Genomic DNA, 14,179 nt, shown 5'->3' with positions numbered 1-14,179 from the left:
TATTTATATTTGTATTTGCACAGTTGTTCATTGATCCTGTTTACGTTACTGTTCTTTACATTTGCTAAGTGTGCTTGCAGAAAAAGAATCTCAGGGATACATGTGGTGACATGTTTGTACTCTGATAATAAATTTTATTTTAAACTTAGAACTTTTTGAACTTTGGTGTGCAGAAGAGTATCTCTGAACGCACAATATGACACTGCTTGTATATTCAATTAAGCAAAAAGTTAGGGTCAATGGTAATGGCCATAGAACTACCAGATTGTTATGTTAGGTCAGCAGTCTTAGATGAATAAATTAAGTTCACAACATTAAAACACTAGAAATTTGTAACTATATATACTGTAAATCATGTTAATGTAGGACCAGTATAAATACGATGGTATCTGTTTCCATACTGTATCTCCCTATGGCTCCTGTGACAATTTATTCTGTGTTAATTTTCCTTTCCCTTTTTTGTAGGTCCAAGATAATTCTCCAGCACAAAAAGCAGGCTTAGAGCCATTCTTTGACTTCATCCTCACCATTGGAAATACTAGGCTGGTAAGTCATTTGTGTTGTGTATTTAATATTTAAGTAATATTTGTGTAAATTTACATATATGTTGGTTGATTAAGCGTTCTTGTTTATTTAAGTAATTCATTACGAGTTACATGAAACCACTATACAGGACTACTTGCATGCAAAACACCATAAGCAGCAAATATAGACAGAGCTAAGTGGTCCCACAACCAATGGATCAGATTTTTATTTGGTGTGTACCTGCGTGCGTGAGTCTGTGCGTGCGCGTGCGTGAGTCTGTGCGTGTGTGAGTCTGCGTGTGCGTGCGTGAGTCTGTGCGTGTGTGTGCGTGCGTGAGTCTGTGCGTGTGCGTGCGTGAGTCTGTGCGTGTGTGTGCGTGCATGAGTGTGCATGTGCGTGTGTGAGTCTGTGCGCGTGCGTGCGTGAGTCTGTACGTGTGCGTGCGTGAGTCTGTGTGTGCGTGCGTGAGTCTGTGCGTGCGTGAGTCTGTGCGTGCGCGAGTCTGTGCGTGTGCGTGAGTCTGTGCGCGCGCGTCGTGTCTGTGCCTGTGTGCGTGAGTCTGTGCGCGTGTGTGCGTGTGTGAGTCTGCGTGTGCGTGCGTGAGTCTGTGCGTGTGTGTGCGTGCGTGAGTCTGTGCGTGTGCGTGCGTGAGTCTGTGCGTGTGTGTGCGTGTGCGTGTGTGAGTCTGTGCGCGTGCGTGCGTGAGTCTGTACGTGTGTGTGCGTGTGCGTGTGTGAGTCTGCGTGTGCGTGCGTGAGTCTGTGCGTGTGTGTGCGTGTGCGTGTGTGAGTCTGTGCGCGTGCGTGTGTGAGTCTGTGCGCGTGCGTGCGTGAGTCTGTACGTGCGCGTGCGTGAGTCTGTGTGTGTGCGTGCGTGAGTCTGTGCGTGCGTGAGTCTGTGCGCGCGCGTGAGTCTGTGCGCGCGCGTCGTGTCTGTGCCTGTGTGCGTGAGTCTGTGCGCGTGCGTGCATCCATGATGATGTCTTTTTCATGGCTTTTACAAGGCGCGGAGCGAGAGAGAGAGAGAGACTGAGTGACGGGCCACTCCTCACACACACATTTTTGCAGTACTCTTCCCTTTATTTTACGAGGTTGAGTTGGGATCGTGACACTCAACCCGGCATGGGTGGAAAGCGTACTCAGGAGCGGACCCGACTGGTTTCAAACCTGGGAACCTCTGCTCCTGGGTTTGGCACTGATGCCATTGCGCCACCAGCCGGCCCCCAAAGGATCAGATCTAAGCTCTGTAGTTCTGACACATCCAGCCATGAATGGTGGTGGACAATCAAACAACTCACTGGAGGAGAAGACTCCACAAATATCCCCATCCTCAATGATAGAGGAGCCCAGCACAACTGTGCAAAAGGTAAGGCTGAGGCATTTGCAATAATCTTTAGTCAGAAGTGCCAAGTAGATGATCCAGCTCGGCCTCCTCCAGAAGTCCCCAGCATCCCAGATGTCAATACACAGCTAATCCGATTCACTCCATGTGATAGCAAGAAACGGCTGAAAGCACTGGATACTGCAAAGGCTACGGACCCAGACAAAATCCCAGCAATGGTCCTGAAGACTTATGCTCCAGAACCTGCTGCACCACAAGCCAAGCTGTTCCAGTTGGGCTGTGGGATTAATGGATTTGTGGCTAAATTTGCTGATAATACAAAGGTAAGTGGAGGAGTGGGTGGTGTTGAGGAAACAGAAAGCCTGCAGAGAGACTTAGATAGTTTAGGGGAATGGGCAAAGAAGTGGCAAATGAAGTACAATATTGGAAAGTGTATGGTCATGCACTTTAGTGGAAGAAATAAACGGGCAGACTATTATTTAGATGGGGAGAGAATTCAAAATGCAGAGATGCAAAGGGACTTGGGAATCCTTGTGCAGGATACCCTAAAGGTTATCCTCCAGGTTGAGTCGGTTGTGAAGAAGGCGAATGCAATGTTGTCATTCATTTCTAGAGGTATAGAATATAAAAGCAGGGATGTGATGTTGAGGCTCTATAAGGCACTCGTAAGACCACTCTTGGAGTATTGTGTGTAGTTTTGGACTCCTTATTTTAGATAGACTATACTGACATTGGAGATGGTTCAGAGAAGGTTCACAAGAATGATCCCAAGAATGAAAGGATTACTATATGAGGAACATCTGGGATCTCTTGGGTTGAATTCCCTGGAGTTCAGGAGAATGAGGGGGGATCTCATAGAAACATTCCAAATGTTAAAAGGCCTGAACAGAGTAGATATGGCAAAGTTATTTCCCATGGTAGGGGCGTCTAGGACAAGAGGGCACAACTTCAGGATTGAAGGACATCCATTTAGAACAGAGATGCGGAGAAATTACTTCAGTCAGAGGGTGGTAAATCTGTGGAATTTGTTGCCAAGAGTGGCTGTGGAGGCCAAGTCATTAAGTGCATGTAAGGCAGAGATAGATAGGTTCTTGATTAGCCAGGGCATCAAAAGGTATGGGGTGATGGCGATGACTGGAAGAATTGGATCAGCCCATGATTGAATGGCAGAGCAGACTTGATGGGCCGAATGGCCAACATCTACTCCTACATCTTATGGTCTTACAACATAGGCATCTCCCCAGCAATGTGGAAAATTGCCCAGGTATGTCCTGTGCACAAGAAACAGGACAAATTCAACCCAGCCAATTACCACCCTATCAGCATTCTGCCAATCACCAGCAAAGTAATGGAAGGGGTCAGCAGCAGTGCTATCATGCAGCACCTACGTGGCAATAACCTGCTTACAGATGCCCAGTTTGGGTTCCGTCAAAGCCACTCGGCTCATGGACCAACATGGACCAAAGAGCTAAATACAAGAGGTGAGGTGAGGGTGATAGCCCTCAACATCAAGGCAGCATTTGCCCGAGGATGGCATCAAGTGCCCCAGCTAAAATGGAGTCAAATTGATTTAGGGGGAAAATCCTCTGCTGGTTGGAATCATATCTGACATAAAAGAAGATGGTTGTGGTGGTTGGAGGTCAGTCATCTCGTCCTCAGGAATCACTGCAGGAGTTCATCGGGGAAGTATCCTAGGACCAACCATCTTCAGCTGATTCATCAATAACCTTCCTTCCATCATAAGGTCAGAAGTGGGCATGTTTGCAGATGACTGCACAATGTTCTGCACCATTTGTGATTCCTCAGATAGTGAAGCAGTTCATACCCAAATGCAGCGGGGCCTGGACAATATCCAGGTTTGGGCTGACAGGTGACAAGTAACATTCGAGCCATGCAGGATGCCAGGCAATGACCATCTCCAACAAGACAGGCTCTAACCATCGTCCCTAGACATTCAGTGGCATCACCATCACTGAATCCCCTACTATCAACATCCTGAGGGTTGCCATGGACAGGAAACTGAACTGGTGTAGCCATATAAACATCGTGGCTATCAGAGCAGGTCAGTCAGGAGTGTAATGAAATGCTCGCCACGTGCCTAGATGAGTGTAGCTCCATCAACTTGACACCATCCAGTACAAGGCAGCCCACATGATTGGTACCCCTCCCACAATTATCCAATCCCTCCTCCATCCCAGGGACTGCAGTGGTTCAGGAAGGCAGCTCATCACCACCTTCTCAAGGGCAACTAGGGATGGGCAATAAATGCTGGTTTTGCTGGCGACGCCCACATCCTGTAAATGAATTTTTAAAAATATATAAATAAGTGAGTTGCATACATCATCACGTAACCATGTGATATGTATGTACCTCGTTTAAAGTAAACACAAAGTTAGACCCGCATTCCTGGGCTCCCTTGTCTTCCTTTGAATTAATTCAGTATTTTGATGTTACAAAACATAACATTGGCAATGAGGTATTTTTAAAATGAATCTGAGACACTATCAACATGTTGAAGCACAGCAAGATGCTCAAACTTAAAAAAAAGTGGGAACAAAGGTGAGTGGGGAAAAAAGAGCAGAAATAGCTGGCTACATTGGAAAGATTGACAAGTTTGATTATACAATGGATAACTGACTCATGTACGTTAAGCTAATTCAACAATATTTTGAAGCAAATTAAATAGTCGGTGAGGAATGAGTACCAATTTTGCTGAGTTCTTTGGGTTTAAAGGTATACAGTTTGCTTTGAAGTTTAACTGCTCCAACCAAACGAGCAGATATGTGCTTTGCTGATATTGTGAAAGCAATGCAGGAACATTTAGAACCAAAGCTGTTATTGATTTCAGTATGCTTTAGCTTTCATAAGCAGAATCCACAGCACGAGGAGTCCACTTCATCGTATGTGGCTGTGTTGAAGAGGTTGTCTGAGCATTGTCAGTTTGGTAATGGGCTTAATGATGCACTGAGAGATCATTTAGTCTGTGAAATCTTAAAAGAAACCATTCAAAAAAACATCTAACTGAAGCACAACTTACATTTAAAAGTGCAGTTGAAATAGCTAATCAATGGAAACCGCAGACAGAAATGCAGCTGAGTTGCAGTCAGGAATGAAAGTGAACATGAACAAATTTGCAATGTCTAAACAAAAACGGGCCTGACCAAACAAATTGTGTTACCATTGTGGCTGGGTCTCACGTACAGCAGACCATTACAGATTTAAAGGTGATACTTGTAGAAAATGCAACAAAGTTGGACACATACAAGAGCATTTCAGGCAGACAAAAATCAATGGACTGCACAGGGAAGAGAAAAAGTTAAAAAGGCAAGTTGCAGTTTCAAAAAGAGCCTAAGTATGCATGCTGTTGATGAAAAATCTGATTATGATGAGAATGCCACAGGACTCTGTAGTCTTGAGATTTGCAATGTGAAAACTAGCAATAGTCAAGCAATATGGCTTACATCAGAAGTGAATGGCAAATTATTTGAAATGGAATCAGACACTGTTTCAGCTGTTCCAGTCATTCCACAAGATGAGTTTGAGATGAATTTCAAAGATACTAAACTGAAGCCCGCAGATATCCAACTAAGAACTTTTTCTGGAGAGAAGGTAACTCCTGTGGGAATGACATTTATAACTGAAATATAACAACCCACAAGCTACGTTGAGCTTGTATGTGGTAAAAACAGGAGGTTCAGCATTATCGTGGTGTGATTGGCTGAGACAACTACAACTTGATTGCAGGTCCATCCACGATTTGCATGGCACTTCCCTTCTAATGAAGCCAACTGAAAGTGAATTAAGAAAGGTTCTGGATGATGCTATAACTGTCTCCATGCCAAACACCATGAACCGTTGCTCAACCGAGGACAAACAAGCTTTGGTGCCACCTTCTGTGCCTCTGGTCGGAAAGCATTTGGACCCCAGCAGGCCCAAGCTACTCAGAGGAAGTGTGAAAGGGATGAAAGCAATGGTCTGACTACAGCAGTTTTTGTAGGCAACATATCTGAGGGAGCTTCTGCTATGTTAATTTGGCAGTTATTTGTGAAATGTGGCTATTTTTTAAGCTGAAAGAGAGTTCAGGAGCTTCAGGAAAGTTGCAAGCATTTGGCTTTTGTGAGTACAAAGAGCCAGGATCTACTCTGTGTACATTAAGGTTACGGCATGAGCTTCAAGGAGGGGAAAAAGTGCTGCTTGGGAATGTAAATGCAAAGACCAAAGCCCAGCTGGATGAATGGAAGGCTAAGAAGGAGGCAGTCAATGGAGATACGAAAACGGAGGATTCATCAGATGATGAAACCAAGAGGAGAGATCAGATTGTAAAGGAAGCAATGGAAGGATAAACAAGAGAATACTCCAGTGAACTAAATGCATCTTTCCAAGATCAAGATGCACAAAGTAGGAGAAGAAGGAAATAGAAGAAAAGTGTTCAGAGTTCACAACCATTTTCTGCAGTCCCAGAGTCAACTCCTACAACCAGCACAGAGGAGGCCCCAAAGCCTGAGTTTGTTTCACAGCTACAATTCTCACTTGCCAAGCAGAGAGACCTATCTTGTCAGAAAAGACATTCTTCCACAAGAGTAAGAAAGCCTCGGCTGACTTCCGGTTATGGCGCGGTGCTGAGCAGACATGTGTCAGAGCTCCTCCGAAAAGTTTTGAAATTATGCAGCCAAACAACCTCGAATCACCTGAACAGCTTCAGTTTGTCTGATTGGAAACAGTGATGGCCCAAATGCCACCGAAACCAACAAAGCAGATGCAAAAGTCTTCGAAATTAGACTCCACCTGTAACCATGCGGTGCAAGCTAACGACAATACAGATGCTAGCACGGCAGCAGGCCCAAACCAAATCCTAAACGCTATTCAAACAATGAAAAATAACTTTGTGTCGAGATCTGATGGGCTACTGAACGCTGTACAAGGAGCACAGCTGATCTGAAAGCTACCACAGTGCGCATTACAGAAGCCGAAGATAGAATTAGCACTAATCAAGATTATATCACCTCTCTGCATAATCAGAATACAACCATGAAAGCAGCTATGGAGGTGTTAACTGTTTAAAGTGGACGACTTGGAAAACCGTAGCCGCTGTTCTAACCTTCACCTGGTGGGACTTCCGGAGAGGGCGGAAGAGGCTGATATGGTCTATCTTTTGGAAAAATGGATCCCCGCGGTGCTTGGTGCTGAAAACTTCCCTGGGCCCCTGCTGATTAAGCGAGCGCACAGAATTGGCAGGGCTAACGAAGTTGAAGCACAGGGACTCAGGGTAGTGATAATGAAGTTCTTAAGCTATGCAAACAAAACCTGAGTTATGAAGGATACCAGGCTGAAAGAACCTGTACTTTTCGACAATCGGAGAATCATATCTTTCCCGAACGTCTCTGCCGAACTCCTCAGGTGAAGGAAAATTTTTGATCCATTGAAGAAAGAGTTATCCTCTCTCTCCATCCCGGACCTACAGTATGGGATAATTCACCCTGTTAAACTGCCGTGACCTACAAAAGAAAACGCCACACCTTTGACAGTGCACTGGCAGCGGAGAAATTTGTGCAGGAGCTGAAGAACTACAACTTGGAGGCTGTGGGTAAGTGAGATAGTAAAGCAGTTTTTTGACTTTTGCTTGAATAAGTATGTTCATAATGCCTAAGGGACATAAATGAATGCTAACGTACATTAACAGTGTTTATGCTAACGAATTTGCATCGGTTCTCATTATCTTCAGTAGCACTATAACTACGACCAGGTTAAATTTGATAAAGACTCTTGGTATAATTTGCTTGTAATATTCTCTACTACTGATAACATTGGGGCTCTGTTCTGGCTGTTGGCCATGCTGTTCCTCGTCATGACGACGGCGCGGGAGGACCAGTTAAGCTCCATAATTAGGCCCTCTTTCGGGGCTGTCAGGAGGTGTTCATCGTGGGGTGGGTGGGTGTATTTCAGTTTGGGAAGTACACTTAGTTATGTTTACAATGTCCTAGTTACTATTTACTGGTTTTTACTCATTTTTTTTCTTACGTTGTAATCTCAGCAGTCATTCTAAATCAATTCAGCCCAACATGATTGAAATTATAACTAATAGCCTATGCCCTGTGAACTTCAGTTTACCTCTTGGAATGTAAGAGGATTAAATAAACTTGTCAAGTTAAAGCAAGTCATGACTGGGATAAGACATTTAAAGCTAAAATAGTTTTTCTGCAGGAGACCCATTTAACCCCTGAGGATATAGTTAGAGTAAGGAGGAGATGGCCGGGACAGGTTTTTTCAGCTTCTTTCAGCTCACACTCATGGGGGGTGGGGGGGGTAATTACCCTTATACATAAGTTGGTGCCTTTCCACCTTGTTATTGTGACTGAAGACCAATCTGGCAGATACCTTATTATTCAATGCGAAATTTTCTCAACCAGGTTTAATTTGGTCAATGGGTATGGAGCAAATAATGACTCCAGCTTTTTACAGACATCTGTTTTTATCATTAGCTGCTCTGCCGGGCCATCTTATTGTAGGTGGTGATTTTAATTGTGCACTTCAGCCTGAACTAGACAGATCTAATGGGATAGATACCTCTCACCATCAGACAAGAAAAAAATTATTACAATGTGCTAAAGACTTTAATTTAGTTGATGTGTGGAGAAGGAAGTACCCGGATAAACTAACTTTTTCCTGCTATTCTAACACTTGCCAGACATTTTCCAGAATTGATTATTACTTAGTTTCAGCTGCTTTAGTATCCACAATTATAAGCTGCTGGTACGATAGCATAATAATTTCAGATCACTCTCCAATTTCATTTATTTTGATACCTATTATGATACCTCAGATAGAACGAATAGTGTTGCCACTCCCCATATATTGAAATCACAAAATAGATTTGGAAAGGGTCAAATTACATCATGTGGAAATATTGAATAAATGGTCTCCAAGTCTCATCAGATTTAATAAATGAGTCATAAATGACACTCTAATTTTTTCTAGATTTAAGCAAGATATAGTTTGAGAAAACCAATGAAATGTGGTTGGAGGACTAATCTCTTTCCAATTCAATAGTATAGATCTTATAGAATAGTGCAGCACAGTACAGGCCCTTCAGCCCACAATGTTGTGCCGACCCTCAAACACTGCCTCCCATATAAGCCCGCACCTTAGATTCCTCCATATACCTGTCTAGTAGTCTCTTAAACTTCACTAGTGTATCTGCCTCCACCACTGACTCAGGCAGTGCATTCCACGCACCAACCACTCTGAGTAAAAAAAACCTTCTTCTAATATCCCCCTTGAACTTCCCACCCCTTACCTTAAAGCCATGTCCTCTTGTATTGAGCAGTGGTGTCCTGGGGAAGAGGCGCTGGCTATCCACTCTATCTATTCCTCTTATTATCTTGTACACCTCTATCATGTCTCCTCTCATCCTCCTTCTCTCCAAAGAGTAAAGCCCTAGCTCCCTTAATCTCCGATCATATTGCATACTCTCTAAACCAGACAGCATCCTGGTAAATCTCCTCTGTACCCTTTCCAATGCTTCCACATCCTTCCTATAGTGAGGTGACCAGATCTTCTAGCCATTAGAGTAACAAAAGCAATCATCTGACAAGCTGAATAGGTCAAATGACGTTCTTCTATCATTGGTAAACCAAAGGTGGCAGTAATAGGATGAGGTTGTAAATCGATATTCAAGACAGTTGAAATAATATCAAAAATATTGTCCCAATATTTTTTCAGTAAAGGGCAAGACCAAAACATATGAGTTAATGAAGCTATCTCCGAATGACATCTATCACATACAGGGTTTATATGAGAGTAATAATGAGCTAATTTATCCTTAGACACCTGAGACCTGTATACAACTTTAAACTGTATCAACGCATGTTTAACACATATAGAGGAAGAGTTAACTAGTTGGAAAATTTTTTGCCATTTCTCAGTAGGTAAGATAAGCTTAAGTTCCCTTTCCCAATCATTCTTAATTGTATTCGAGACATCTGGATTTATTTTCATTATTATATTGTAAATAATTGCTATTGAACCTTTCTGAAAGAGATTTAAATCCAAAATTTTTTCCATTATATCAGTAGAATATGAAATCGGAAAAGTAGTAAAAACAGTATTTAAAAAGTTTCTAATCTGTAAATATCTAAAAAAAAAGGGATCTAGGTAAATTATATTTATTAGATAATTGTTCAAAAGACATAAAACAATTATCTAAAAATAAATCAGAAAAACGTATTATACCTTTTGTTTTCCAGACCACATAGGCTTGATCCAAAAAAGAGGGATGATAAAGAGAGTTGGTTACAATAGGACTTGCTAAAATAAATTGATTCAATCCAAAAAATTTTCGAAACTGAAACCATGTTCGAAGAGTATATTTAACTATTGGGTTATCCATTTGTTTATCCAATTTAGAAAAGTCAAAAGGAAGCGGGGTCCCTAGAATAGAACCCAATGAAAATCCTGAAACAGAATTACATTCAAGATTGACCCATTGTGGACTTGGAACTGTGTCCCAATTCCATGTCCAAAATTTTAAATAACAAATATTAATCATCCAATAGTAGAATCTAAAGTTTGGCAATGCTAAGCCACGCTCCTTTTAGGGCTTCTGTAAGTATCTTTTACCTAGTCTAGGATTTTTATTCTGCCATATGTATGAGGAAATTTTTGAATCAACATTATCAAAAAAAGATTTTGGAATAAAAATTGTCAGTGCTTGAAATAAATATAAAAGCTAAGGTAAAATAATCATTTTAACAGCGTTGATTTTCCAACCAATTAATGACAAAAACATTGGTGACCATTTAGTAAATAAACCTTTAATCTGATCAAATAAGGGTAAAAAGTTAACCTTTAATAAATCCTTAGGCTTCTTAGTAATTTTAACTCCTAAATAGGTAAAGTGATCAGTAACTAATCTAAATGGTAAACATTTATAATTTGGAACCATCATATTTAACGGAAAAAGTTCACTCTTACTAAGATTCAGTTTGTAACCAGAAAATTTACTAAACTTATTCAACACGGTTAGAGTTGCAGGAATGGATTTTTCTGGGTCAGAAATATACAATAGTAAATTATCTGCATATAATGATGACTTATGAATCTCTTTCCCACGAGTAATACCAAAAATATTTGGTGAATCTCGAATAGCAATTGCTAAAGGTTCTAAAGCAATATCAAATAATAAAGGACTTAAAGGACAACCCTGCCTAGTACCACGAAATAATCGAAAAAAGGGAGATCTTTGATTATTAGTCAAAACTGAAGCTAAAGGAGTATGATATATCAGTTTAATCCAGGATATAAATATCGGACTAAAATTAAACTTCTCAAGCGTACTAAATAAATATGGCCATTCAACTCTGTCAAAAGCTTTCTCAGCATCTAATGAAATAACATGTTCTGGAGTTCTCAGTGAAGCAGTATAAACAATATTCATTAATCTCCTAATATTAAAAGATGAATAACGATTTTTAATAAATCCAGTTTGATCCACAGAAATAATTTGAGGTAATACCTTTTCTAACCTAGATGCTAATACTTTAGAAAAAATTTTTGAATCAACATTCAATAAGGATATGGGTCAATATGATGCACATTCAGTAGGATCCTTATTTTTTTTAATTAAGGAAATAGAGGCTCCATAAAATGATTGTGGTAATTTACCTATAATAATTACATCTTTCAAAACTCTGCACAACTGAGGAGAAAGAATAGGAGAAAAGAACTTCAAAAATTCTGCTGTATAGCCATCTGGGCCGGGTGATTTCCCAGCAGTTTTACCAATTTAAAGATAAATCTTTTAGACTGGAAATAGAACAGCTTGAAAAAAGAATAATATTTCAAGATCCCTTTCAGCAGCTATTTGCAGAACTTAACAAACTGAGAGCTAAATATAATGTATTGTCCATTAATAAGGCAACAAAAAGTTTGAGACTGAAGCAATTCTATTTTGAGCAGGGTGAAAAGACTAGTAAACTCTTGGCCTAGCACATCAAACAGATACAAACAGAAAAGGCAATAAACTCCATACAACACACACAAAAAATGCTGGTGAACGCAGCAGGCGAGGCAGCATCTATAGGAAGAGGTACAGTTGACGTTTCGGGCTGAGACCCTTCGTCAGGACTAACTGAAAGAAGAGGTAGTAAGAGATTTGAAACTGGGAGGGGGAGATCAAAAATGATAGGAGAAGACGGGAGGGGGAGGGATGGAGCTAAGAGCTGGACAGGCGATTGGCAAAAGGGATATGAGAGGATCATGGGACGGGAGGCCTAGGGAGAAAGAAGGGGGGAGGAGGAAGCCCAGAGGATGGGCAAGGAGTTATAATGAGAGGGACAGAGGGAGAAAAAGGAAAGAGAGAGAAAAAATAATAAATAAATAAATAACGGATGGGGTATGAAGGGGAGGTGGGGCATTAACGGAAGTTAGAGAAGTCAATGTTCATGCCATCAGGTTGGAGGCTACCCAGACGGAATATAAGATGTTGTTCCTCCAACCTGAGTGTGGCTTCATCTTTACAGTAGAGGAGGCCATGGATAGACATATCAGAATGGGATGTGGAATTAAAATGTGCGGCCACTGGGAGATCCTGCTTTCTTTGCCAGGCAGAGCGTAGGTGTTCAGCGAAACGGTCTCCCAGTCTGTGTCGGGTCTCGCCAATATATAGAAGGCTGCATCGGGAGCACCAGACGCAGTATATCACCCCAGCCGACTCACAGGTGAAGTGTCGCCTCACCTGGAAGGACTGTCTGGGGCCCTGAATGGTAGTGAGGGAGGAAGTGTAAGGGCATGTGTAGCAGGAGGGAGGGAGATCGGTGGGAAAGGATGGGGGGGATGAATGGACAAGGGAGTCGTGTAGGGAGCGAACCCTGCGGAATGTGGGGGGGGGGAGGGAAAGATGTACTTAGTGGTGGGATCCCATTGGAGGTGGCAACTGCTGACCCAAACGAAATAAACAATATCTTTTTAAGATTTTACCAAAATCTGTATAACTCAGAATATTCAGATTCAGCTCCGCAAATACAAAAGGAATTTCTTTGCTTGTTGGAATTTACACCCCTGGATGAAACGTCCTTGACCTCTCTGGAATTTAACTTAGAGGCTAAAGAATTGTCTGAAGTTAACATGATGGGAGGGAAAACTGGGCCTGATGGAATTCTGATTGAAATATATAAAATCTTTAAGACTAAATTAATACCACCTCTGCTTGATATGTATCAGGAGTCATTTGACACTGGATCCCTTCCCCCCTCTCTTAATATGACAGTAATTACACTACTGTTAAAACGTGGAAAATCATCGTCCCTATGTGGATCTTGTAGGCCAATCTCACTTTTGAACAATGATCTCAAAATTCTCTGTAAGGTATTAGCTTGGAGGCCGGAGCCACTCTTGCCAAAAAAGGTCCACCCTGACCAAAATGAATTCGTTAAGGGAAGGCAGGGCTTCCACAACATTCGAATGTACTTTATGAAAAGTCTGGAATCACTGATAGCGCTATTCTGTCATTGGATGCCGAGAAAGCCTTTGACAGAGTGGAATGGCAATATCTATTTAAAGTTTTAGAAAGATTTGGTATAGGGGGAAAATTTCTAAGGTGGATACAGCTTCTTTATTCTAACCCACAGGCTGAAATTTTAAATGATGGGCTTTTTTCGGCACCTTTTAAACTCCAACAGGGAGCAAGACAGGGCTGTCCCCTATTTCCCCTCCTGTTTATCCTGGCCATTGAGTCACTTGCTATGGCAATTTGAAAACAGGCTCACATAGCAAGAATAACTATAGGAGATATAGAACACCGCATAGCCCTGTACGCAGATGAAGTAATTTCGTTTTGCTCCAATTTGAAACAAACATTACCTGCCTTAATTGACCTGATTGGTACTTTTGCAGGCTATAAAATAAACAACAACAAATCTTCAATATTATTCATGGATAAAGATGAGAGACTCAATCCCCCACTTCAAACTCTGTTTATAGTGTCAGAACAGGGTTTTACTTATTTGGGTGTTAAAATTACTCCTACTATTGATAAAATTATCCCAACTAATTATAACCCCCTCACAGACTGAGTTATTCAACTTATAAACAGATGGACGAAATTGCCCATATCTTTGATTGGACGCCTAAACATTCTAAAAACATCAATTTTACCGAAGTTCCTGTATCTTTTCCAATCTATTCCACTTGCCCCTCCATCATCTTTCTTTTATTTATTAAAGAAATTTTTTTCTAATTTTATCTGGAATAATAGACGTAGAGGCAGCTTACAGCTACCAAATCTTATATGGTATTTCTGGGCGGCCCAAATTAGAGC

General features: G+C 41.4%; 1 protein-coding gene across 1 annotated transcript in view; it reads left to right on the top strand.

Annotated features, from left to right (window-relative positions):
* LOC134344532 (Golgi reassembly-stacking protein 1-like) overlaps positions 1-14,179 on the top strand; it is a 63,979-nt gene that overhangs the window by 15,596 nt on the left and 34,204 nt on the right. The window contains exon 2 of the mRNA XM_063044495.1: positions 466-546. Within this exon, the coding sequence (XP_062900565.1) occupies positions 466-546 (81 nt within the window). The remainder of the gene's footprint in view (positions 1-465; positions 547-14,179) is intronic.

The sequence above is a fragment of the Mobula hypostoma genome, chromosome 3 (assembly GCF_963921235.1).
Source record: "Mobula hypostoma chromosome 3, sMobHyp1.1, whole genome shotgun sequence".
In the NCBI taxonomy this organism is placed as follows: domain Eukaryota; kingdom Metazoa; phylum Chordata; class Chondrichthyes; order Myliobatiformes; family Myliobatidae; genus Mobula; species Mobula hypostoma.
The sequence above is the reverse complement of the archived record's forward strand: the minus strand, read 5'-3'. Positions and strand labels throughout refer to the sequence as shown.